General features: G+C 44.1%; 2 protein-coding genes across 2 annotated transcripts in view; one reads left to right on the forward strand and one right to left on the reverse strand.

Moving 5' to 3' along the window:
* PGAP4 (post-GPI attachment to proteins GalNAc transferase 4) overlaps positions 1-13,011 on the reverse strand; it is a 37,004-nt gene extending 23,993 nt beyond the window's left edge. Inside the window, exon 1 of the mRNA XM_073684385.1 lies at positions 12,837-13,011. The gene's annotated coding sequence lies outside the window, so the exon portion shown is untranslated. The remainder of the gene's footprint in view (positions 1-12,836) is intronic.
* A 25-nt stretch (positions 13,012-13,036) lies between these two features.
* Positions 13,037-27,209, forward strand: part of RNF20 (ring finger protein 20) — a 52,323-nt gene continuing 38,150 nt past the window's right edge. Inside the window, exons 1-6 of the mRNA XM_073684384.1 lie at positions 13,037-13,188; positions 16,034-16,209; positions 16,280-16,447; positions 17,818-17,962; positions 19,857-20,042; positions 20,135-20,253. Coding sequence (XP_073540485.1) covers positions 16,081-16,209; positions 16,280-16,447; positions 17,818-17,962; positions 19,857-20,042; positions 20,135-20,253 — 747 coding nt within the window. The 5' untranslated portion in view covers positions 13,037-13,188; positions 16,034-16,080. The remainder of the gene's footprint in view (positions 13,189-16,033; positions 16,210-16,279; positions 16,448-17,817; positions 17,963-19,856; positions 20,043-20,134; positions 20,254-27,209) is intronic.

Consider the following 27,209-nt stretch of genomic DNA (forward strand, 5'->3'; position numbering starts at 1 on the left):
GAAGTTCAAAGCTCAATGAGGTTACAAAACCAAAAAAAGTGCTTTAGTAATTCAGTAAAAAGTAGGTAGGAGTATTTAAAACAAGAAAATGATAAGGGTGCCCATACTTATGCACCTGTCAAATTTTGTTTGAATGCAGATTGCACATTTTCTGTTAGTACAATAAACCTCATTTCAAGGCAGAAACATTACTGTGTCCAACAGTTATTAGATATATCAAACTGAAATAGCTGTTGCAAAAACACAAATTTTTAGAAAACATTAAGCTTAAGATTAATAGGGGTGCCCAAACTTTTTCACATAACTGTATTTATGGAGTTAATTTTTATACAATAGCATTTTTCTATATCAGGCCTTATCACTTTGCCTAGAATGGTAATTTCTGTATAGACTAGCCCCATAGAGGATGAAAACACAATTTTTGTAGCTTTGGACTATTTTCTTTGGGCAAAGGAGCTATAAGACCTCTTATATATTATCAAGTTACTATGTGCTGCTATAAATAAAACCCTACTTTCCTTGTATATGGATCTGCCGTTTTGACGGTTTTTAGATTCCCTGTCTGTTTATTATGTGTATATTTTTAGGAATTTTTTTCAATAAAATTATATTTTTATAATATTAGAGTCTCTTCATGATTTGTTGGGTCGATGTTCCTGGACTCAACAGAGTGTTGTTGTATGAATTGCTCTTTGAAGAGTATATATTGTTTTGGATATTGGTGATTATTCTTAAATCCTATTTAGCATCGTGGGGCTCCCTCAAACAGAAGGTGGAGGAGCGCAAGGTCTCTAACGTCCACCAGCTCTGTGATCTCATCATGGAGACGTGGAAGAGGATTCCAATGGCAACCTGTTGAGGTCCAGTGAACTCCATGCCCAAGAGAGTTAAGGCAGTGCTTGAAAATAATGGTGGCCACACAAAACATTGACACTTTGGGCACAATTTGGCTATTTTCACTTATGGGCGTAATCAGTTTTGTTGCCAGTGGTTTAGACATTAATGGCTGTGTGTTGTTATTTAATGGGCACACCACATTTACACTGTTAAGCTGTACACTGACTACATTGTATCAAAATTGTCATATTTTCAGTGTTGTCCCATGAAAAGATCTCATAAAATATTTACAAAAATGTGAGGTGTGTACTCACTTTTGTGATATACTGCATGTCCCTTATCCTGTGCCCCATTCTGGTATATACAGTCATGGCCGAAAGTATTGGCACCCTTGAAATTGTTCCAGAAAATGAAGTATTTCTCCCAGAAAATTATAGCAATAAACACGTTTATTTCCTTTGTGTGTACTTGAACAACACAGAACAAAGAAAAAAAAAAAAAGTAAATTGGACATAATTTCACACAAAACCCCAAACCGGACAAAATTGTCGGCACCCTGAACCTAATATTTGGTTGCACACCCTTTGGAATAAATAACTGCAATCAATCGCTTCCTATAATCATCAACAAGCTTTTTACACTTCTCAACTGGAATTTTGGACCACTCTTCTTTTGCAAACTCCTCCAGGTCTCTCATATTTCAAGGGTGCCTTCTCACAACAGCAACTTTAAGATCTCTCCACAGGTGTTCAATGGGATTTAGATCTGGACTCAGTGCTGGCCACTATAGAACTCTCCAGTGCTTTATTTCCATCCATTTCTGGGTGCTTCTTGAAGTATGCTTGGTGTCATTCTCCTGCTAGAAAACCCATGACCTAGGACGCACACCCAGCTTTCTGACACTGGGCACTACATTGAGACCCAAAATCCTTTAGTAATCTTCAGTTTTCATGACACCTGGCACACAGTCAAGGCACCCAGTGCCAGAGGCAGAAAAACAACCCCAAAACATCTTTGAATCTCCACCATATTTGACTGTGGGTACTGTGTTTTCTTTGTAGGCCTCAGTTTTCGCTGAACAGTAGAATAATGTGCTTTACCAAAAAAGCTCTATCTTGGTCTCATATGTCCACAAGATGCTTTCCGAGATGGATTTTGGCTTGCATACATTTTGGCAAACTGCAGTCTAGATTTTTATCTCCCTGTGTTGGCAGTAGGGTCCTCCTGGGTCTCCTGCCATAACGTTTCACTTAATTCTCATGTCGACGGATAGTTGGTGCTGACACAGATGCACCCTGAGCCTGCAGGACAGCTTGAATTTCTTTGGAACTTGATTGTGGCTGCTTATCCACCATTCGGACTACCTTGCGTTGCAACCGTTCATCAATTTTTCTCTGCCGTCCACATCCAGGGAGATTAGCTACAGTGCCATGGGTTGTAAACTTATTGATTATGTTGCGCACCATGGACAAAGGAATATTAAGATCTCTAGAAATGAACTTTGAACCTCCATGCTTAGTATGGCACACACAGACACACAATACAAAGATTGAGTTAACTTCTTTCCTTTTTATCTGGTTTCAGGTGTGACTTTCATATTGTCCACACCTGTTACTAGCCACAGGTGAGTATGAATGAGCATCACATACTTGAAACAAAGTTGTTTACCCACAATTTTGGAAAGGTGCCAACAATTTTGTTGGCCCATTTTTGTGGTTTTGTGTGAAATTATGTCCAATTTGCCTTTTTTTCTGTTTTTTTTGTGCTGCTCTAATACACACAAAAAAACAAAATGTGTGTATAACAAAACATGTGTAATTGCAATAATTATCTTTGAGAAATACTTCATTTTCTGGAACAATTTCAAGGGTGCCAACACTTTTGGCCATGACTGTGTGTCACTTAACCTGGTATATATATACCCCATCCTGGGATGTATGTTCCCTTATCCTGGACCACTTCTTGGTATATAGATCCCCCTTCCTGGCATATGTCCCCCATTCTGCCACTGTTCTTTAATGCATAGAAAAAAATAAATGATCCTACTCACCTTCCCTCTGTTTCCCCACCGCACGGTATCCTCTTCTGCAACAGGCAACTGAATTCAGCGTGCAAGCGATGGGAGCACTGCCATGCGCCCCCAGTCACGTGCATGCCAATGTCAACTGCTGGCTTCTGATTGGCCCGAAGCATGTATTGCAGCGCACAGACTTGGCGCGTCTCTGCACCGCAATACACTTCAACTGAATGTGCATCCGAGGAAGCACATCCACCTCACCCACACGGACCTGGTTTGCGACCTCTGTGACCATTACGCCCCTAGGCGGGGTTATACAGAGCTCAGGAATATGGAGGTCTACATGGCAGCAGGTTTACTAGTGGTCTAGTGATAATCTCCTGCTGATAAAGCAGTGCTTTTATAAAAACTACAGCAAGCAGTGACATCCCTGGAATCAGGCTCTCTGCTCCGACATCATGCTGATCTCAGATTAGGTGGCAAAAATCTTGTGACATATCATTTGAAGGGGTGGTCCGAAACTAATATTGATTTTAATCCTAAAAGTCTATTTAATATAATGATCAAATTGGTTTTTCTAATATACATTCATTAAAATGATTTTTTTTAACCTACTTCCATTTGATGACATTCCATTTGAGAATTCCAGTGCATGCTGGGATAATCAAACAGGATGTCATCAGGGGGCAGAGGCTGTGGTCACTGACACAGCTTCTGTCACCACCATGAACCAATGTCTTCAGTGACATCTGTTTCAGAGGCTGGGTTAGTCCCTGCTCAGTACGAACTACTTTGCACAGCAACAGTGCGCTCCCTCGCCGGCTTTTATGAGAAGTGATGAGCTGGCAAGAGACCAGCCCTGCTCCCAAAAGTGACATCTGTTTTGGGGGGGGGGGTGCTGTTCTCTGCTTTTCCTGCTCACCACCATTTCTCCTTACAATGAGCACTGACAGTGCACTCTTTTGCTGGCTCGTCACTTATTATTAGAGCCGGTGAGGGAGCGCACTGTCATTGTGCATTGGAAAGAATACTGTATAATGATAAGAGAGCTTGCATCAACACATACTCAGTAGAGCAGGGACTAGCCCAGCCCCTGTACTGGACATCACTGATGACGCTTCGTTTCAGGGTAGGACAGAGGATGCGTCAGTGACACGCACTTGGGATTATAAAACAAAATGTCATCACAACAGAAGTAGGAAAGAAAAAAAAAAGCAGTTAAATTAGAGCGGGAGTGGTAAAGACTTTTTAAACTAAAGTATACTAGAAAAGAGATTTGATTTTTACAGTAGACAATTTAGGATAAAAACAATATTAGTTTTGGACCAACCGTTTATTCTGGTCTCCTCTTATGGTCCCCTGACGGATATTTCAACTAGGTTTTCTCTGAAACACCAGAGCATTGAAGAGAATGGTTTAGGCAGTGATCATAAACTAAATGAGGGGGGCTCAGAAAAAGACAGATAACAGAGTGACAAGCTCCCCATCAGATTGTCAGAACAAGCACACTGCGGGATACTCAGTTGAAGGGGTTGTGCTGGACATTTACATTAATGGCCTATCCTTAGGATAGGTTATCAATATCAGACCACAGATCAGCTGTTCTCAGCAGGGTCGCCATCAGGGCACTACTGCCCTTACTGCTGTATGGGGCACGATGAACAGCAGTAAAGAGCGGGGGTCCGGTCTGGAGCACCCCCTCGTGTTTCTGCTTACCGGGCCCCAGGGAATCGCATACTGGTGAGCTGCCAGCGGTGGCTTACGTCTCAGCGCAGGGAGCTTCAGCCTTGGAGCTCTCACGGCCGAACGGCCCTTTTGCTCCAAGGGAGTCCCTCCGCCTCTTCAGCAACGCACTGGAGAAGGCGCATACGCGAAGATGTCATCGTGTACTTGCCGGCATCGAGCGCCAGGATACCAGTCCAGAAGTGGAGCTGCACCTGTAGAGGATCATATGAGGTGAGGGGTAAGTATGAAAAGCTTTTTTTTTTTAACAGAATTAATTAAATGGTCTTGGGGGTGGGGAGAGCAAATTATGAACTGGGAGTGGGGAGAGTAAATAATAATGAATTGAGGGTGGGGAACAACAAATGATGATGAAGTGTGGGTGGTGGGAGAGAGTACATGACAAAATGAGTTGGGGCGGACGGGGGCATGTAAATATAATGAATTGAAAGAGGGGGCGTTGAGGATGACTGACTGTGACGGGTAATGAACTGGGGGAAAGAGTAATTTAATTAATTTATATATTTATTAGGTGGGGAAAGTGGCTATTTACAGTTAGTGGGGGGCACAGGGGTGGATTACAATTTATATTTGGAATGGTGGGTTACATAATAACTAATTATATATTAATGGTGGGTGCACGTCTGTATTCAGCTGCGTAATTTAGAAGTTGGGGAATGTGTTCTAGATAACTGTGTTATTTTCTGCAGAGAGGAGTCCTGGCTGGCAGATGTGATGGCGGTCTGCGCTGGATGAAGGACTTCAACTAGAGACGTCACTGGTGAGTCAGTGTGTTATCTGTACACTGACACTATACACTACATACTATACACAGGGCTCCTGTGTATAATGTCACTGGTGATCACTGTATTACCTGTACACTGACACTATACACTGTATACTATGTACAGAGCTCCTGTGTATAATGTCACTTATGGTAATATCAGTATTGTGTTTTTTTATTAAAGGGGTTGTCCACTACTTTTACATTGATGCCCCATCCATAGGATAGGGCATCAATGTATGATCGGCCGGGGTCCCGTATGAGGCACCCCCGCCGATCAGCTGTTATCGGCGGCGGCCGCCGCCGCAAATGCTCGCCTGTGGGGCTTCGCTGTCAAGTGGTAGTGGCCGCCACGGTGTAATGCACATCCGCCGCCTATTCAATTGAATGAGAGGCGGATGTGCAGTACACCGTGGCGGCCACTATCACTTGACTGTGGAGCCCCGCAGGTGAGAACTTCCGGCAGGCGGCCGCCGCCACCGATAACAGCTATGAAAAGGGCATTAATGTAAAAGTAGTGGACAACTTCTTTAATGATCAGTATTGCATTATTAGGTCACTATGTGGTGGTAAGATGTGGTCTGGCCATGGTGTAACGGTATTTGTCCGTTGTATGTGATATTATTGGTCATTTTAAAAAATGTATGTGACACATTCCCTTAAAGAAAAATAAATAAAAATATACCTAAAATGATATTGGATACTGGATATTTTAGAGTAGGGCCCGGCCAGAAGAGTCTACCTTGTCGTGGTGGCGGCTTAAAAATCTTTTGGCCAAAACAAAAAGCTGCAGGCTATGTATGTGATATGGGGTTCAATGGGAACTGTTAATGTGTGATTGGTGAGGACAGAGAGTAGAAGTGGAGTTTTTCCAAGAGTGGGCAGTGGGACTCTGGAAGGTTCAAGGGGTGGAACCTGGGTGGAGTCTCAAGGGGGCCTGAAAATGTTGCCATTATGGGGCCCTGAAATTCCTGGTGGCAGCCCTGGTTCTCAGTCTCAGCTGCGGAGCTACACCGCACAGCTCCATCACGAGGGAGTGGCCGGGTACTGCACATTTCAATCAATAGGGGGCGGATGTGCAGTATCAGGCAGTGGCTGGAGGTGAGCGAATATTTCAATATTCGGTTCAGATTACGATCGTCGAATCTGCAATATTCACCGATTTATTCGCCGAACATTACCGAACGCCATAAGATTCAATGGGGGAGGAGGGAGTGGTGGGGGCAAAGAAAAGCAAAAAACAAACGCATATACAACACCTTCAAACGGGTCCAAAAGCTGCCAAAACACATCAAATTAGGGGGAGACACCTAGAAAGTGCCATCAATTGACCCAGAGTACAAGTACTGTAATTATTACAGCAACATTTATTCCGTGGCGCTTTATATGTGAACAGGGGTCACCATCGGTGACTCATCGATTGGTACAAGAGGAGAGAGGACCCTGCCCGCGAGGGTGCACAAACAATCTACAAGGGATGGGTGAGGATACAGTAGGTCAGGGTACAGCTAATCATGCAGCGGTATCCTGGAGCGAGGGTTACCGCAGATTGTACGCTTCTCACAAGAAGTGGGTCTTTAGCTTCCTTTTCAAGGTTTCCACTGTAGGCGAGAGTCTGATGTGTTGGGGTACAGCGTTACACAGTAGGTGAGATGCACGGGACAAATCTGCTGAGAGCCTAAATCATGGTAAGCTTCCAGGAGCTCACAACTCAGCAGATTAACTAACCCCTGCACCAATTAATATGAAGGCGAAAGGCTTCTAATGACTGCAGGAGTGGGAGGAATCAGACGCTGCGGTCTTCTGGCTCCTCTCTGTCACGGTAAACCAGTGACACCTTGCAAGCTTCAACACAATGTTCACAAAGTACACAGCAGTGGTGGTTGGTCTCCTAGACAACGAGCTTACTCCTTTATGATGATAGAGGCCACCATCTCCTTAGCTTGCTGTTGGTACTTTTCTGTGGGAAAGAGCTTGTCTCCAACCAGCCTGGAATATTTCCAGTGATTTATTGCACGACGCTATGGTATAAGAAGTGCACCCAGTACAAGAAGCGAACCCATCCACAATTTCCTTCTCAGGAATTTTATTTGGTAGACTGAGTGACTGCCCAAACATTAGTTTCTCACAAAGGAGCTGAAGACACCGAGTGGCAGTAGGTGCAAGTTTCTCCAGCATGTTAGATATCAGAGTTTGTATGTTCTCACCGTGTTTGCGGGAGTTTCCCCCGGGTTCTCCGGTTTCCTCCTCAGTAAAAAAAAGCAGCCATACAGGAGTGTTCACAGTTCAAAAAATTAGGGCCTGACACCACCATTTCCGTGGCCAACAGATTGGAGATGGTGGAGTTCAACCTCTTAGCTTTGTCATGTGTAGGATGAAAATCTTTTACATGACCACAACTCCACAACCGTGGGACCGAGGGCTGGCTGCTCTGCTGAGAGAGGGTGGAGTACGGTGAACCAGACAAACTGCTGGACCGTGAGTGAGGTGCAGGCAGAGACGTTACGGTGCATTGAGAAAGATGTGGTGTGCTCGGTGAAATAAACACAGCAGGTATGTCCGTTTCCGTTACAGCTGACAGACTCGCACTCAGGGTGACAGGAGTGGGTATACAACCGTAGGTTCTACGGTCGGAGACCTGCATGACAATACTTGGTATGGTAACAGAGGAGGAGGAAGAAGCAGCAGATGCGGTTGATGGGGCGGCTGATGGTTGTTGAGGTCCACATTTTATCGCAGTGAGATTGCCAGTGTAAAGCATGTTGATTGCGCATGTGAAGGTTCTTGCATGTAGTACTCAAATTATTGCACTTATTTCCTCTACTGAGTTTTTTCTTGCAAAGTTTGCAGATAACGTGAGCTGGCTCATCCTTTGCAGTGTCAAAAAAGACCCAGGCTAGGCAACCCTTGCCGCCCCTGCGAGCTGCAGACCCGCGACCGCTGCTGGCCACAGCCACAGTTGTGGCTAAGAATGCAGTGCTCCTCGTGCTTGCATCACTCAGTCTCTGCACCATAGGACACAACGTAACCTCCTTGTCTTCCCCCTCAGATGAGTTACTCAGCTGCATGCCTCTGGGTTCACACCAAGTGGGATCTATAACCTCATCATCATCCAATGTGTTATCCCATTCCTCGAACTGAGAGTCACCCTCCTCCTCTTCTTGCCCTGACAGCACAGTATAGTCCGCATGACCCTCAGGTATCACCCCCCCCCTCCGCAGGTTAATGTCTAGTGACAAGGATCAGGAAGCTGCGCGGACCCTACTTCTCCCCCCCCTCCCTGTATGGAGAACAATATTTGCACCAAAGAATTTTAAGCTGAGATGTAGCCTGCTTTATATACCACGGCAGTAAGAAAACCAATTTTGAGTTTACCATATCTGTGTACCCCTGTGTGGAGAACAATATCTGCAGCAAAAAACTAATTTCACTAGAGTATAACAATTGTAAAGGAGACCAAAATCTCTTCCACTACAGCCAACCGAAAAAGATTTCCTCCAGGCTATTTGCGCTCCCGAATAACTTGTAAGTACAAGCTGTAGTATTATCCTATATGGATCTTTATTATTTCTCCAAAAACATGTACATACAACGCGTTTGGACAAATAAAATGTCTTCCTCAGGTATTTTGTTAACAAAAGGAGGAAATCTTTTTCGGATATTTTTCCTATGATAACTTTGCCCAAGTTAAACAATAGCCACCAGGGATCTGCAGCATACCGCTTAAAAAAGAAGATCATTACTGGATGTTCTGTGGTTCAAAAGGGACCTATAAGCAAGTGACCAAGTCCTAATAAAGGTGAGTGCAACTAACACCTATCTATGATCTGACCATACATCTACATTTAGATAGGTGCACTCTCTGCTTTCTTTTCCCTCTCTCCTGCTGGACACTACAGCCAACCGAGGAGATGTAGATCTCACCAGGAGTGTTCACATTTCCCTAAATTAGGGCTGAACACCACCAAAGTGGCATCAATTTCACTAGAGTAGAAGTAGTTTAATGGAGACCAAAACCTCTTCCACTACAGCCAACTCAGTAGATGGAGACCCTTTCAGGATTCTCCACATTTCCAAATATTAGTGGCAAACACCAGCAAAGTGGCATCAATTTCAGTACAGTAGAAATTGTAGAATTAGTAACGACACCTCTTCCACTACAGGCAACCCAGCAGATGGAGACCCAATCAGGAGTGTTCAAATTTCCCTAAATTAGGGCTTAACACCACCGAAGTGGCATCAATTTCACTAGAGTAGAAGTAGTATAATGGAGACCAACACCTCTTCCACTACAGCCAACCCAGCAGATGAAGAAACAATCAGGAGTGTTCACATTTAAAAAAAATTAGGGCCTAAAACCTGCAGCAGCAAGAGCAGGCACAGAAGCCATATCACAGACTGCAGCACACTAAAAACTACAAACATCGCCTAGTCTGAACAGTCTGCGATTGGGATGCAAAAGTCCTTGAAGATCCATGACTTGTTCATCTTGATGAAAGTTAAGCGGTCTACACTTTCATGGGACAGCCAGCTTCGCTTATCAGTCAGGACACCACCAGCAGCGGTGAAGACACGCTCTGAGAGAACGCTGGCTGCCGGGCGTGATGAAACCTCCAAGGCGTGACAGGCGAGCTCAGGCCGTTCATCCATTTTTGAAGACCAAAATGTAAAAGGGTCCACACATCCTCCCTGATGGTATTCATATTGAGCTCTAGACACTCCTGCACCCTCCTCTCCAGTCGTTCACCACGTGTCAGGCTTGTACTCTGTTGTGATGGTAAACGATCTGGTCTAAAAAATGTGTGAAAGGACTCACAGAAATTGCTTCTGCCATTTAGTCTGCTACTGCTGCTAATGTTTTGGCGTTGATGAACTGAAGTGGCGGAGGCTGAAAGACTACAGCTGCGATGCACACTTTGTGCCTCACTGCTATCATGGGAAAAACCTCTCTTAAGGTTGCCTAAAAGCTGGTTTCGATACTCCAGCATTAGCAGGTTCCTTTCCAGGGCGGGAAGCATCTGTCAAAATTGACTCTTATAAAGTGGATCTAACAGAGTGGCAACCCAGTAGTCAGCATTATTTCGAATGCTAACTATACGGGGATCATGTTGCAGATAGTGCATCAAGAAGACACTCATATGTTGTGCTCTTCCAGGAGGTCCAAAGCCAGGCTGTATTGATGGCTGCGTAACACTGATGCTTGTTTCCTCCTGCCAACCACCACGTTCAACAGAGAGGAGATGATTATCCTCTTCATCTTCTGACTGTTGTTCATCCATCACCTCTTCCTCTTCCATTTGTTCCTCGGCTCTTGCACCTTCACTGATAGTATGTCTGGTATCACCAAACCCCTTCGATCGCAGTAATCCAACGTCACTTGGCATCCGCCTGTGTGATGACAGTCTGGAACTTTGAGACATTCTTATCCCTTCCGCATCCTTTTCTCCTGGGACAATCACCTCCTGCCGAAGGCTATTCAAAGTCTGCTCCAGCATGTAGATGACCGGAATAGTGATGCTGATGACGACATAGTCAGCGCTCACCATTTTAGTAGCCATTTCAAAACTGTGCAGAAGGGTGCAGAGGTCCTTAATCTGTCTCCACTCCGTAAACATGCTATGCCCCACATCCGTAGTGCGTTGGCCCAGGCTATACGACATTACGAACGGCGTCAGGGCTCGTTGCTGCTGCCACAGTCACTGCAACATGTGCATAGTGGAATTCCACCGCATCATCACATCGCATATCAACCTGTTAACTGGCATGGACACAGACTTCTGTATCGATGCAAGTCAATTACATGAGGGGTGCGAACGGTGGAAGTGAGCACACAGCTTCCGTGCTTTCTGAAGCAGCTCATCCAGGCCGTGATAGTGGTGGAGAAATCGCTGTACCACCAGGTTGAGGACGTGAGCCATGCAGGGCACGTGTGCTAGCTTGCCTCGGCCTAGGGCCGCCACCAGGTTCGCATCGTTGTCACACACGGCCTTCCCTGGTTTTAGGTTCAGCGGAGACAGCCATTGCTCAAAGTGAGCCTTGAGAGCTGTCCACAACTCTTCAGCTGTATGACTGCGATCTCCAAGGCATATTAATTTTAAGACTGCCTGCTTGCGGTGAGCCCTGACTGCGCAGTACGGAGGTGGTGTAGATTCGCTCTGCACTGTTGTCTCATTAAGGCAGAGGCTGAGTGTGCAGGTGGAAGGGAGGCCCTAAAGGAGGTGGAGGAGGCAGAAGCAGTGGAGGAAGTGTGAAATACAGGTTTGTTCTGCATGCCTTGGGGATTAAAAGATTTGTGGAGCAGCCCCTTCCCCTCCTGCCCCCACAGCCACCAGAGTCACCCAGTGCCCAGTCAGCGAGATGTAACGCCTTTGGCCATGCTTACTCGTCTAGGTGTTGGTGGTGAAATGCACCCTGGCAGATATAGATTTAGTCAAGGAACGGGTGAGGTTGTCTGTGAAATGCTGGTGTAGCGCAGGCACTGCTTTCTTAGAGAAGTAATGGCGACTGGGCAACTAGTACTGGGGGGCTGCGACGGCCATCAGCTTTCCGAAACCGTCTGTATCTACTGGGCAGAAAGGCAGCATTTCCGTAGCCAACAGATTGGAGATTGTAGAGTTCAACGTCTTAGCATTGTCATGTGTAAGAGGAAACAATCTTTTACGTGACCACAACTGCGGGACCGAGGGCTGGCTGCGGTGCTGAGAGAAGGCGGAGTATGGTTACCCGGACAAACTGCTGGACCGTTAGTGAGTGACAAGAGGAGAGTGACCCTTCTCCTCTTGTTGCCCTGCCAGCACAGTACAGTCTGCATGAGCCTCAGGTATCTGAGTCTCATCAGGATCACCTCCCTCCCCAGTGGTTAACGTCTGGTGACGAGGGTCAGGAATGAAAAATGCTCGCCTTTCCGATCACAAATCCGAACGTGCCACATTAGTGTCGAACTTAAGCTTGGAGATTGGATTTCCAACATATTAGCTCATAACTAGCCATGGCCACTAGGCAGATCAGAGCTGTGCAGCTCCACAGCTTAGAATTTCCAGCCAATATTGGCACCAGCTAATCGGCAGGGGTGCCAGGTGTCGCACCTCCACCGATCAGATATTTAGGATAGGTCATCAAATTTAAGAATCCCAGAAAACAGAAGCTATAAAAGGCAAACAGTGCAAAATATCTAATAGAATTCAATTGCAAAAAAATATTTTTAGCCCCAAAGACAAGCATTTAAGTGAAAAAAACATCCCCAAAGGTGAACAACACCTTTGATTCTATGTGATGCCATAATCCCAAAAAACCAAGCATAAAGAGGTGAAGACCTTCCAGGCATGAACGGGTTAAACTTGGCAAACAAACGAAACGGGTTTAGAATGGAATGAAGGTCACAGTTCTCGCAAGGTGTGCCCGCATGTAAGGCGACAAACCAGTGCCAGGCTGCTTGCCTTGTAATACGAATCATTGTCATTATGATGTAGCTCATACCTTAATTAATTCTGACCACATAAAGCGGAGTCGGTGCAGGGACACGGCCCTCACTGTTTATCCTCTGACTCCATGCCAACACGCCTTGGAGTACAAACACACCTTTTCTGCCACAACCAACATGGCTGCCTGCTATTGCGGTTCACGCACAACTTCTGTCTTGACGTGATCAGCATGCGACGTGCTTTACCAACATGGCGACTTGACGCTTCCGAAGTGATTACGTCACTAGTAACGGACACCTTTACCAACATGGCCTCTTTAATCCCACCCTGTCAGTCGCTCTGTGGTTTCTCAGCGCGTCACTTCCTGTTCCGGGCTGCTGCTGTGTTGGGCTTATCTGTGTCTAAAGGTAAATGTTGTAGAATGTCTTAGAATAGGAGAGGAGAGAAGTGGCCTGAGCTGTCCCCAGTGTGAGCCCGGCACGGTGCAGGCGGCAGGGGCTCTGCTGGGAGTGTGGGGCAGGCTGGAGGGGTCTCCCTGCAGCCAGGGGAGCTGTCAGCTAGGCTGCATCCTGTGGACGGCTCCTGATGTGTAGGGTATAGAATCCTATAGGGAAGGGGCGCCCACAGGGTTATCCCCACACTAGTGAGTTACCCCTATCTATAAGGGGCATAGGATGGAGCAGAGCTGTGCTCACTCTACTGATTGTCTATGGTCCTGCTGGAAACACAGCGCTGAGATCGACTCTCTCCATTAGTCCCATAGATAATGAATGGAGTCCAGGTCCAGTGCGCACAACTAATCCTCTTAAGACAGGCCCACCATATTGGGACCACTCCAGGTCCCGGCGATCAGACCCCCGAGCAGGGATAACTTACTGTTTTGGAAGTAACCCATTAATGTATACCCTACCCAGAGTCTGCGTATGTGCCCTGATTGCTGGTTAACGAGCCATTAGTTCAAGGGTGGCAAACTGTATTCAACAGTGTATGCCGTTATATGCAGCATTCTTCCAAGTAAATTTTGAATATCACAATAAATATCCTTAGCCCCCCCAGTAAAAACGATGACCACAGTAACATTGATAGCTACAATAATAGCCATAGGGCCCCCGCTAGCATCTATAGTGCCATTAACGGCAGTTGGTAACTTTAATATTCGCACTACTAGCTGAAGAACCCCCAGAAATAGAAGTGGGGCCCCAGGTAACAGTGATAGTCACAGTGCTAGTTGTAGGACCCCCAGTAACAGGAGCGGGCCCCAGGTAACAGTGATAGTCACAGTACTAGTTGTAGGACCCTTGTAACAGAATCTGGGCCCCAGTTAACATTGATAGTCACAGTGATAGCTGTAGGACCCCCAGTAACAGAAGCAGAGCAACAATTAACATTGATAGTCTCAGTACAATCCAGAGGAGTCCTAGTAACAGCTGCAAAGCCCCAAGTAACATTTATAGTCACAATACTAGCTGTATGAGCCCCAAGTAACATTTATAGTCACAATACTAGCTGTATGAGCCCCAAGTAACATTGATAGTCTCCGTACTAGCTGTAGGACCCCCACTAACAGAAGCAGGACCCTATGTAACATTGATAGTTGCTGTACTGGTCGAAGGACCCCCAATAATAGAAACAGGTCCCAGGTAACATTTTGCAAGGGAGTCCCGGTATCAGCCGCAGGACCCTAGGTAAAGCAATGTTCACACATTCAGTATCTGGTCAGTATTTTACCTCAGTATTTATAAGCCAAAATCAGGAGAGGAACAATCAGAGGAAAAGTATAATAGAAACACGTCACCACTTCTGTATTTATCACCCACTCCTGGTTTTGGTTACAAATACTGATGTAAAATACTGACCAAATCCTGAGTGTGTGCACATGGCCTAACATTAATAGTTGCAGGACAGCCAGTCTTAGATACAAACCCAGTTACAGAAGCATGGTGCTAGCCGCAGTGACTGCTGTGCCCTCCATCCCAATAACTGCTGCAGTAATAGCCACAAGGTCCGGAGTGACGGTTTTAGTTACACACATGAACCATATTTACTATCACTATACAGATTGCTGGCCAGATACGCCTGTGGTCTATAGCGAATGTCTAGAATCAGTGGAGAGTTATCTCCATCACACCATGAGCAAGGTTCACCCACCTGCTGCTGTGTATTTTTAGGGTGCTGTGCTGGTGGGCTGCGTGGAAAGCGGAAGGAAAAGTGGGAACAGAAACCAGCCAGCATGTCATGTAACATGATCATCCAGGGGAATTCTGAGCACATAATATGGCCAGATTTCATCAGACATGTGATTCTCGGGGCACTGACAGTACAACTGGCTACAGTGCATGTACTGTGCAGAGGGACTGGGGGTAGAAGTGGCCTGGGTCGGGCGGGCAGGATGTAGAAGTGGCCTGGGTCGGGCAAGCGGGAGGTAGAAGCGGCCTTGGTCGGGCGGTCCGGGGGGGTAGAAGCGGCCTTGGTCGGGCGGGCCGGGGGGGTAGAAGCGGCCTTGGTCGGGCGAGCCGGGGGTGGGGGGTAGAAGCGGCCTTGGTTGGGCGGGCCGAGGGGGTAGAAGTGGCCTGGGTCGGGCAGTCCGGGGTGGGGGTAGAAGTGGCCTGGGCCGGGGGTGTAGAAGTGGCTTGGGGCGGGTGGGCCGGCTCCTGTGGATGCCCAATTTACAGTAGCACCTAGAAAATGATAAAAGTAGGAAAGACATTCTCTATGCCAACCACAGCCGCTCCAGTCACCCAAAACTATACCCAAAGGAATCAAGCAAAATGCTGAACCCATTCTAACACACCTTAGTTCACACAAAATAAAGAACTATTCATTTAATTAAAAAATATATTTAATTCACTTCTTGTGCAAAGGACCCCTAATATGTTGAAAAAATAAAGCATGAAAACCCTGGTACTAAAAAAATAAATAAAAATGTGATAACCTAATACATAAAAACACTCTACTTTTGTGGTTTCTTTCATCTTAGCCAGAATCTGTGATTTTTTTTTTAAAGAGTTAACCAAATGAAAGTAAATGGCAGAGGTTTGGGTATGGAATACACCAGGGTGAATAAATGGCCACTGAAAGTGGTTGGATATACTCATTAGCCAGACTATAAGGGCTCCCATACACATCCATAGAGAATTCTCAGAAAGTTAGGTACCATGCTATGCACACTGTATGGGGCATGTGTAAAGGGCACCGGCGTACACTGGCCTGTAGGTGGCAGCATATATCATTACTACTTTATATACTTTTTAGGCACAACCCTCTAGGACACTGCACCTCTCCTGCTCAAAACTCCCAGGATGTCAGGTGCTGGTAGTAAGAGAGCGGCAGGGGATGCTGGCCCCTCTGCTCCCCCAGAAAAAAAGGCAGCAGTGGAGGATTCTGGGACCACAGTGGAAACTATAAAGCTGGGGGGCGTCTCATCCACGGTAAGTCTTGTTCACAGAAATTTTTTTATTTTTCTTTTTTCTGTTTGTTAATTTGATTTTGTTCTTCTAGGAGGAGCAGGATTTGCGCACCCTGCAGGTGAAGAACAAGAAGCTAGCTGGCATGCTGGACCAGAGACAGGCCATAGAAGACGAGCTGCGTGACCGCATTGAGACCCTGGAGAAGCGTCAGGCCACAGATGATGCGTCTCTTCTTATTATTAATCGTTACTGGAGTCAGGTCTGTCCTGCTGTGGCAATGCCACCACCGGCCTCTCATCTGTACTCGGCTATTGCATCTTCTTACTCCTCTTTAGCTTCCCATATGTTACAGCTGTTATGGACTGTAGGGCCCTTTAGTTCCTGCAATCCGCACAAAGCTTTGTGTAGCAGTCATATGACATTCAGTGTAGAGAACAGGTGCACGCCCGCCGGCCATTGATGCTATATTATGTGGGCCCCCACCATCAGGCCAAGACATGCTTCTGCATCCTGATAAATCAGAAAGGCTCGGATAAGCCTAAAATCACATTTACCCACTGCCATCTAGTAACAGTTCAGCAAACACAACAATATTCCACATGTAGGTCCCAAATAGTCTTACTCTTAGTATAAATGCACATAAAGTGCCATGACCACATATCAGAAACCCAGAGAAAGTATCTTTATATTGCATGTGTAGTCAGAACATAACAGTTGACCAGTGCCTCAAAAACATGCAAATTTTACGCAGCGTTTTTCCTGCCAAAACTCCAGATTTTACTGCTGCAAATACTGAACCTGTGCACATACCCATATTGCAGAAAATTTGCAACATCAAAAACTCAAATACTCATCATGGGAACGCAGCCTTAAAAGGAATCTGTTGGCAGGTTTTGTTTTGTAATATGACAGCAGCACAAAGTAGGGGCAGAGACCCTGATTCCATCAATGTATTACTTAGTTTACTGGGTGCAGCAGTTGTGATAATCACAGTTTTTCTCTGCTAGTTTTTCTAGCAGAGCTGAGATGTTGAGCTGTGTATAATCCCACCCACACCACAGCTTTCTGTGTACGTAGTAGAATGACTGGGGACGTGGTTGGACTAGGATGCACAAGGCCAGTTGTCCTGTAGTGATAATCTCTTGCTGATAAACACTATTGTACTGACAGATCAAGCACAACCCAATAAGTGACACATCGCTGGACTGGGGGTCTCCGCTCCTACGTTATGGTGTTCTCATATTGCATGGCAAAAACCTGCTGACATTGCGTTTAAGGCCTGGTTCAGGAGTGCTTTGTTTTTGCATACTATAACAAATTTGCTTCTAAAGTAGTAAAACCTTTACTTATTTTGTACTGGGCAGTTTTGTGACAATGTAAGCCGTTAAATGTGAGCAGGACTGCAGCCTTGTGATTGACAGTCCTAGTCCTGTGCCGGGAGATTGATAATATGTGCAATTCACACACAGCAGCCGAGAGTTAGGTGGAGGAGAGAGGTCTATGGTGGAAAGGCTTTGCTCTAACTTGGACTGCAGGCAAAAAAAATGGCTCCCATTGTACAATAGGATGTCGATCTGACAGAATCATTAGATTTCCTTTTACCATATACTCAACATTCCTCCATTTCAGTTTGATGAAAACATTCGGATCCTCCTTGGCCGTTACGATTTGGACCAAGATTTGGGAGAGTTTCTCAGTGAACGGAAAGCGCTGGTGATCCCAGAGCCCGAGCCAGATTCTGACAGTAATTCAGAGCGCAAGGACAGTGAAAGAGGTGAGAGATATACCCTGCAGATTTTTGGTAATGTGCTTGATTAAAGTGGGGTACATGGCTAGGATTCAGAGTAGTAGTGATCTCTGACCTCTGTCTAGTGTCTCAGTATGGAGCCAGGGCAGTCTGGACTCTGTATTAAGGATCCATGTGATCCAAGATTTTGGCTTTAGAATGACGCGCTCAACGGCTTAAGGACCTTTTATGTAGAAAAAAAAACCTTATTAAGTTGGTACCACAGTAATCATACTGACCTGGAGTAGCATACTGCCAAGTCCTTTTTACCTCACAATGGATGCTGTAAAAACAAAGCCAAAAGAAATAAACAATAGCAGAATTGTATTTTTTTTTTCACTGTTTTAGGGTTTTTTTTCCCCATTTTTAGCATGTTATACAGTAAAATGAATAGTATCTTTCAAATCTACAATTCCTGCAAAAAATAAGCCTTCACATGGCTATTTCTTAAAAAAAAATTTGACTCAAATTTTTTCAGCACTTAAAAAAAAAGAACTACATATGTTTGATATCTGCATAATCGTACTGACCGGGAGAATCATATTTTCAGGTCATTTTTACTGTATAATGAACGCTGTAAAAAAAAAATAATAATTATTGCTCTTGGAAGAAGAGGAAGTAATGACAAACAGTGTTTAAGTTCTTCAAGGGGACTTGGACCTACGATCTTTGCTCACTCAAACTGTATACTGCAATATTGCAGTATATAGTAAGATTATGGTTCTCCTTTGAAGCCCTGCCCGTAGCTGAGCATCCAAGGAGGGTGAAGCTGGTAGACATAGGTGCCTTTAGTTATCTCCCAGCTGCCATGAAAACCCAACATGTGCATCAGCTAACAGGTCATTTAAATGCTGCTGTCAGTGATTGACAGCAGCGATTGGAACTAGTTCCGGCTGCTACTGTTATGTCATGTATGAAGTGGTGTCGGCTCCATCAATACTGCAGCGGTTTATGTAGAAACAATTGTCGTTAAGGTGTTAAATGCAACTATCAGTGATTAATATCCTCACCCACCCCTTGTAGACTGTGAGCCCTCGCGGGCAGTGTCCTCGCTCCTCCTGTACCAGTCGCCGTCACATTGTGTTCCAGATTATTGTAATTGTTCTTGTATGTATACCCCTTCTTCACATGTAAAGTGCCATGGAATAAATGGCCCTATAATAATAATAATTAACAATAGCATGTAAATGGTTAAAAAAGTTGTCCACTACTTGGACAACCCCTTTTCATACCCCACGCTTGGCCCCAATAAAATTTAAAAAAAAGCTTATACTCACCTCCCGCGCCGTCGCTGTTCCAGCACTGTTGGCACTCGTGTTCCCGGGGCTCTCGTGCGTTTTTTATGACTCATGAGATTGGCGCCCAATCAGTGCTGGAGTCACTGTCCCCGCCTTCGTGCGGTTAAGTAATTAACAGGAACTGTGGGCTGCGGCTGCTTTCTCACTTCCTGTTAATTATTTAACTGTATGAAGGCGGGGACAGTGACGCCAGCGCTGATTGGGTGCCAATCTCAACAACCGCGTGAGTGCCGACACCGCTGGAACGGCGACTGCACGGGATGTGAGTATAAGCTTTTTCATTTTATCGGGGGCCATACATTTAGATCAAGAAGTGGATGTCCTAGTAATGGACCACCTATTTAAAGCTCCAGTCACAGCTGTTATAGGCTGATGACAACTGTAAAACACAGCTGGCGTCTGATTAGTATAGAGAAGGCTCAGCTCCTGAGCCCACTCTATACACCTTGCATTTGACCTGTGGCAAAAATGGATGTCACATGTCGTTAATGGGTTATTTGGTCCGAACAACCACTAGATTTTTTGAAGATACAGGACTGTGGCTTTTTCTGATCTATCACTAACTAATGGCCTTTTACTTGTAGGGGATGGGCTGACTGAGTCCTCCTTCTCTTTCTTGGGCACTCTGGCCAGCAGCAGCAGTGAAGAGATTGAATCTCAGCTGCAGGAACGTGTAGAATCCTCTCGCCGAGCCGTTGCCCGCATTGTGTTGGTCTACGATCGGTTACATGCTCGGCTGGACCAGGTGTCTGCTAAACTCAACAGCAATGGTAAGAAATCCTGACATTTAGCAACATCGTATCTTGATGGTTTCTGAGTGTGCTGAGGCTTTGATATCCACTCTTTGCCCATTTTTATGCAGACCCATCACAGATGGAAGAAGCTGTCAAAGAGTTGAGCTCCATGTTAACTAATGAGAACATACGTCTGCAGGAAGTGTGCAAGCGGCTGCAGGAAAAGCAACAAAACATGACTCAAGAGGTTTGGAGAATTGTTTTCTCACTCTGAGTGAATGCCCAATGGGCTACCAGTAGGGGCACACAATCATGACACCTTATACATTATGCCCTTTATCTCCTTCTAGTGGAGACTTATATGAATGCTTTGTGGGGGCTCACTGTATATTGGTAGCTTTGTGGGGGCTCATACTCTATATTTATATAGAGTGAGGCAATGTGGGGCACATGCTTTTTTATAAGAGGCTATGGGGGGCACATGCTGTATATAAGTGGCTATGGGGGGGCATATGCTGTATGGGTCATTCCATGTCAAGTGATCCAAATCTGAATATTTTTTATTTTTCATTGATTTTTTTTGACATGCTACTTTAATGAATTACAAGAAAAAAAGTTTTGCATTTTTATCTTCATTAGTTATTTTTTTATAGATTTCTAAAGTTTTGAAAGTCTGAATTTTGGGTTTGTGTGATACATTTTTTATCATATGTCGGGTTAGAAATGAAATAAAGAGGTGGGAGAGACACCGTTTTGTTTGGAACGGTACAGGCTTTAATTTGATATGTCACAAGATTATGTTTGATATTTTGTTTTTGAGGAGTCAAATTCCAAATTTTGATGCACAATTTTGAAAAAACAATATGTTATAAAATTTTCAAAAAAGGCATATGTGTTACTTGAGTTCTTGGTTACATTTGTACAAAGATTCAAGTTGGGCTCTCCTTGGGATCATATTTTCAAATGTGATTTTCTAAATATAGTCTCATCCTAATATGTTTAATACTAAAGTAAAAGAAGCAATATTAAATATTTAAATATACATTTTGTTTTTTTTATTGTTATTACAATACTAGACATATCCTTTTTCAAGTTTTTAAACAGAGTATAGTAGTTAAATCATCAAGCTTTAAAATAAAACAAAATGAACTAGTCTGAACAATTAATAGTAAGTCTTTAAACTGAGCTTTTTTCATCAATTTGTCCCTTCTACTGGGCCATTTCCTTTTGTGTCACTATATACGGCTGTTATTGGGTTTGGGTCCACCTGCGTTATATCTGATTTTTGTGACTTTTAACCCCTTTCCGACCTGGTCAGTAATAGTACGCACCAGGTCGGAAAGGCCGTTTCAGCGGGGGCTCCGGCGGTGAGCCCACGTTGAACCGGGCACATGTCAGATGATTTCTAAAGCTGACATGTGCCCGCAACAGCCACTTGTGGAATCACGATCCACTCGCGGCTGTTAACCAGTTAAATGTCGCTGTCAATCTCGGACAGCGGCATCTAACATTGCCGCGCCGGAAGTGCGGCATTGGCCCAGCCCATCAGTGACCCCGTGACATGATTGCGGGTCACCGATGGGTTGGCATGACAACACAGGGTCTGCAGCAGACCCCCGTAGTTGTCATGTCTCGATTGCTATGAGCGCCACCCAGTGGTCGGCGCTCTGAGCAAGCGAGCATTTCTACTGCATACAGGCGATCTGCTCATTGCCTGTATGTAGTAGAGGCAATCAGACAACTGCTGCTTCTAGTCTCCTATGAAGACTATTGAAGCATGCAGACAGTATAAAATAATTAAAAAAAAAACCACATACACATATTTGGTATTGCCGCGTTCAGAATCACCCGATCTATCAGTATAAAAAAAAAATAATCCGATCGGTAAATGGCGTAACGAGAAAAAAATTCTAAACGCTAGAATTACGTTTTTTTTGGTCACCGCAACATTGCAATAAAAAGCCGGGTGATCAAAACATCGGATCTACCTTAAAATGTTATCAATAAAAACGTCAGCTATTTTTTTTTTTTTTTTTAGCAAGCTTTGGATTTTTTTTTCACCACTTAAATAAAAAAGAACCTATACATGTTTGGGGTCTACGAACTCGTAATCACCTGGAGAATATTAATGGCAGGTCAGTTTTAGCATTCAAAAAAAAAAAACTGTGGTATTTCATTTTTTTTTGCAATTTCACCGCACTTGGAATTTTTTTCCTGTTTTCCAGTACACGATATGGTAAAAGCAGTAATGTCGTTTAAAAGTACAACTTGTCCCACTAAAAATAAGCCCTCACACGGCCATATTGACCAAAAAATAATAAAGTTACAGCTCTGGGAAGAAGGGAAGTAAAAAATGAAAACATAAAAATGGAAAAACCCGAGGTCGTTAAGGTTAATATGTCTGCTTTTTTTGGATACACAAAGGATGGGGATGGACCAGAAGGTGCAGAAAAGTCCCTTCTTCTTCTTCATTATTATAATCTTTGGAGAGTCCATTAGCCCGCCAGCAGTGCTGATCATATTCACAGGTCACGTACCCAGTTATGTCATCCATTGCCAATTTTGTGCCATCTTCAATCACTTCATGGACTTCACTGTCATAGCTGAATCCTTGTTTCTATTTCTGTTTCACTACATGGAATAAGTGTGGTACTGCTGAGTCCCTTTAATGGGTTCTCCTTTGCCTCTCTCACTTTTAAAATAAGAAGTCACTTCTGTCTGTATTAACCCCTTAATTTTCCCCTTCAGGCTTTTATTAATTTGTTCATTTTTATTGTAATTCTTGCTCTATTCCGCACCCCTTCTGGGGTGTGCTTGGGGTACTCGCCTTTCTAGAATCTGCTCAGGTTGTCCGTTACTGGGCTGACCTGGGAGATGCGACTGGATTGGTGGAGAGCAGCTGAGCGGGAGGATGAGAGTGTTTATAAAGCTCATCGCACGGTCCTGTCATCTGTTCGCCGTGTGAAGAAGCAGCTGAAGCATTCCTCCACCCTCCCAATATCTAAAAAGCATGATTTTTTTATTTGGAAAACATAGACCCTACACTTTTAGATCACAGGCTGAACAGATCTGAATTCAAGATTTTCTCATTGACACTGTTTATATAGGGTTTTTTTTTGTTATCTTTTTTTTATAAGTATGATCCCATTGAGAGCCCAACTTGAATTTTGGTGCAGATGTGGTTAGGAGCATAGGAGACACAGGTGAATTTTTTTGGAAATTTAATATCCTATTGATTTTTCGGAAATGCATTTTTGAAATTTTGCGTTTGATTCCGCATGGGTAAAATATTAACAAAGATAGTCTTGTAACATCTCTGTTGAAAGCCTGTGCTTTCTGAGTTGAATGGTGTTTTTCCAATTTCTGTATCTTATTTCTTGCCTGAGTAAAGGCATGCAGCACAGAAGGTCACATTTTTTCACAACTTTGAAAAGTAAATAAAAAAACCAAAAAGCTAAAATTTATAGAATTTTATTTTTCTTCACATTTTGCATCCTGTAGCACAGAATTACCAAAGAACAAATTCTTAAAAGAATTAAAAATATAGTGGTAATATCCATTGGTTCACTTGACTTGGAATGACCCGTATATAAGCGGCTATGGGGGGCTCATGCTGTATATAGGGGGCTGTGTGCGGGCTCATGCTGTATATAGGGGGCTGTGTGCGGGCTCATGCTGTATATAGGGGGCTGTGTGCGGGCTCATGCTGTATATAGGGGGCTGTGTGCGGGCTCATGCTGTATATAGGGGGCCGTGTGCGGGCTCAGGCTGTATATAGGGGGCCGTGGGCGGGCTCAGGCTGTATATAGGGGGCCGTGGGCGGGCTCATGCTGTATATAGGGGGCCGTGTGCGGGCTCATGCTGTATATAGGGGGCCGTGTGCGGGCTCATGCTGTATATAGGGGGCCGTGTGGGGGCTCATGCTGTATATACGGGGCCGTGTGCGGCCTCATGCTGTATATACGGGGCCGTGTGCGGCCTCATGCTGTATATACGGGGCCGTGTGCGGCCTCATGCTGTATATACGGGGCCGTGTGCGGCCTCATGCTGTATATAGGGGCTGTGTGCGGGCTCATGCTGTATATAGGGGGCCGTGTGCGGGCTCATGCTGTATATAGGGGGCCGTGTGCAGGCTCATTCTGTATACTTAATTCTGCTCAATATTAAGTAATGCACTTAATATTAATATAAATAACTATAATTAGTATGTTAAAATTAATATTGAGTATAATTAATTTCAGCCTATTGGTTTGGTCTCCACAACAGTCACGGTCTCTCATGTGGCCCCTCGGAACAATTAATTCCCACCCCTGTCACCTTCCTTCATTTTTAAGCTGAGAGCTCACATAGTGTTCCTCCAGATCAGAGAGAACTGTGTAGCTGCACAATTTTCTCCTTTCCTTCCCAATACTCATCTATCTGATCACAGCAAGGTAGGAGAGAAAGCTGAATGTGACTTGTATAGACCTCCCAGTGTAACAGGAGAAAAGATCATTTCTCCTAATTAGCTGGAGGACCTTCCATGATGTCGCAGACATGTTATCAATGACTTGCCTGAAAGGAACTTGAAACTGTGTGGACTAAGAAGACTTCACACTTGGAAATAAACTACTCATGATTAAAATGAGCGTAAGATGCTTACAGAAGAGGTATGTTGTATATGTATGTGTATAGTGCTGTTTGTATATATGCAGGAGAGCTATGTGTGTATGTGTATAGATATGTGTGTATATAGGTGTGTATGTGTTTAAAGCTGTGTGTGTATGTATACATTGGAGCTGTGCTTTTGTTTGTTCAGCAGAGGTGTGTGTGTGTGTGTGTGTGTGTGTGTGTGTGTGTGTGTGTGTGTGTGTGTGTGTGTGTATACTGTATGTATGCAGCAGAACTTTTTGTATGACTGTTTGTAGCAGGGTTTTGTGTGTATCTACAGTGCATGCAGCAGTGTTGTGTGCATATATGTAATGCATAGTTGTTAGCATGTGTGCTGAGTGAGTGTACAGTGTGCGTGTTGGAGAGCAATATTTGTCGGCTGTATGTGCATTATATACAAGTCAGGACTTGTCTATTAATGTTTACCTCCCCATTCTACCATAGATCAAGAAAATTAAGAGTATTCATCCTATAGTCTGAAAAATATGTGCTAAATGTTTCTGATTTAAATAAATCCAGCGTGCCGTTTTTGGAAATGTACCCATGACCGCGCTGTTATTGGTCCGTTGTTACCAACTGACCAAATCGGCTATTTTAAGCAGTCACCTTAACCTTGTAAACAGCAAACAGTGTTTCTTTTATATCGTTTCTGATTTTAAAGCTGTCTCTTGAGCAGCTCCGAACTATTCAGTCCCTTTTTTTCCTGGTTTCTGGCAGGGTGTGCTCACATCTTTGAGTGACAGTTCTGGTGAGTAGCAGAGCTATAGTATTAGTAGAACTATAAAGCTCAGCACAAGTTCTGCTGTAGCACATTCAGCTATCAGTGGTTTGTTCTGAAGTCTACACTGTGTTCCAAATTATTATGCAAATAATATTTTCTCAGATTTTCCCAAATTACCTATATGAATTGCAGTCATTGTAATTTTCCAGTCAAATAACTATTAGAGTGCAATTGAAAGGTTTTTGTACAAACTGCCTATGATAACAGTATATTTTTAAAAAATAAAAAACTCAAACTGCACTCAAAATGCATGTTCCAAATTATTATGCACAGCAGAGTTTTCAACCTTTTCATTTTAATAAAGAGCAAAAAAATGGTCATTTTTAAAATTATAAGCATTAGCAGGTTATTACAAACTGAAATCAAACAGTTTTCAACTCAATACTTTATTCTAGGTGATGTTACATTTGCACATAGGACCGCTTGTTCGAAAGGAGCTTCTGAACTCTCGTCCATTGAATTTGTCAGGTTTTGGATGGTTTCTGCTTCACTTGTTTTGCATGAGGACAGAATACCCTCCCAGAGCTGTTGCTTAGATGTGAACTGCCTCCCGCCATCATAGACACTCCTTTTGATGATGCTCCAGAGGTTCTCAATGGGGTTGAGGTCAGGGGAGCATGGGTGCCACACCATAAGTTTGTCCCCTTTTATGCCCATAGCAGCCAGAGATGCAGATGTGTTATGTGCAGCATGAGATGGGGCATTATCATGCATGAAATGATCTTGCTGCGGAATGCACGGTTCTTCTTCTTGAACCATGGCAGGAAGTGCTGTTTGAGAAACTCAACATACATTATGGAGTTCATCTTTACCCCTTCAGGGATCCTAAAAGGGCCGACAATCCCTCTCCCCATGATTCCAGCCCAAAACATTACTCCACCTCCTCCTTGTTAGCGCCATAGCCGTATTTGCATGGGGTGTCCATCAACCAGCCATCCTCCACTCCATCAATCTGGACCATCGAGATCATTTCATGCATGATAATGCCCCGTCTCATGCTGCACATAACACATCTGCATCTCTGGCTGCTATGGGCATAAAAGGGGACAAACTTATGGTGTGGCACCCATGCTCCCCTGACCTCAACCCCATTGAGAACCTCTGGAGCATCATCAAAAGGAGTGTCTATGATGGCGGGAGGCAGTTCACATCTAAGCAACAGCTCTGGGAGGGTATTCTGTCCTCATGCAAAACAATTGAAGCAGAAACCATCCAAAACCTGACAAATTCAATGGACGAGAGAGTTCAGAAGCTCCTTTTGAACAAGAGGTTCTATGTGCAAATGTAACATCACCTAGAATAAAGTTTTGAGTTGAAAACTGTTTGATTTCAGTTTGTAATAACCTGCTAATGCTTATAATTTCAAAAATGACCATTGTTTTGTTCTTTATTAAAATGAAAAGGTTGAAAACTCTGCTGTGCATAATAATTTGGAACATGCATTTTGAGTGCAGTTTGAGTTTTTTATTTTTTTAAAAATATACTGTTATCATAGGCAGTTTGTACAAAAACCTTTCAATTGTACTCTAATAGTTATTTGACTGGAAAATTACAATGACTGCAATTCATATAGGTAATTTGGGAAAATCTGAGAAAATATTATTTGCATAATAATTTGGAACACAGTGTACACTGGTATCACTTCATATACACATAGAGATAACAGGGCATTTGGACAAGCACACAGCCCCAGACCTTCTCTCGCAGAGCAGAGACCTGCTCTGGGATAAGCTGATGCTGTAGACTGGTGATTTTGCAAGATTTTCAACAGC

Source organism: Phyllobates terribilis, unplaced genomic scaffold, assembly GCF_046119375.1.
Source record: "Phyllobates terribilis strain yellow unplaced genomic scaffold, ASM4611937v1 Scaffold_5__5_contigs__length_657084704, whole genome shotgun sequence".
Classification (NCBI taxonomy): Eukaryota; Metazoa; Chordata; class Amphibia; order Anura; family Dendrobatidae; genus Phyllobates; species Phyllobates terribilis.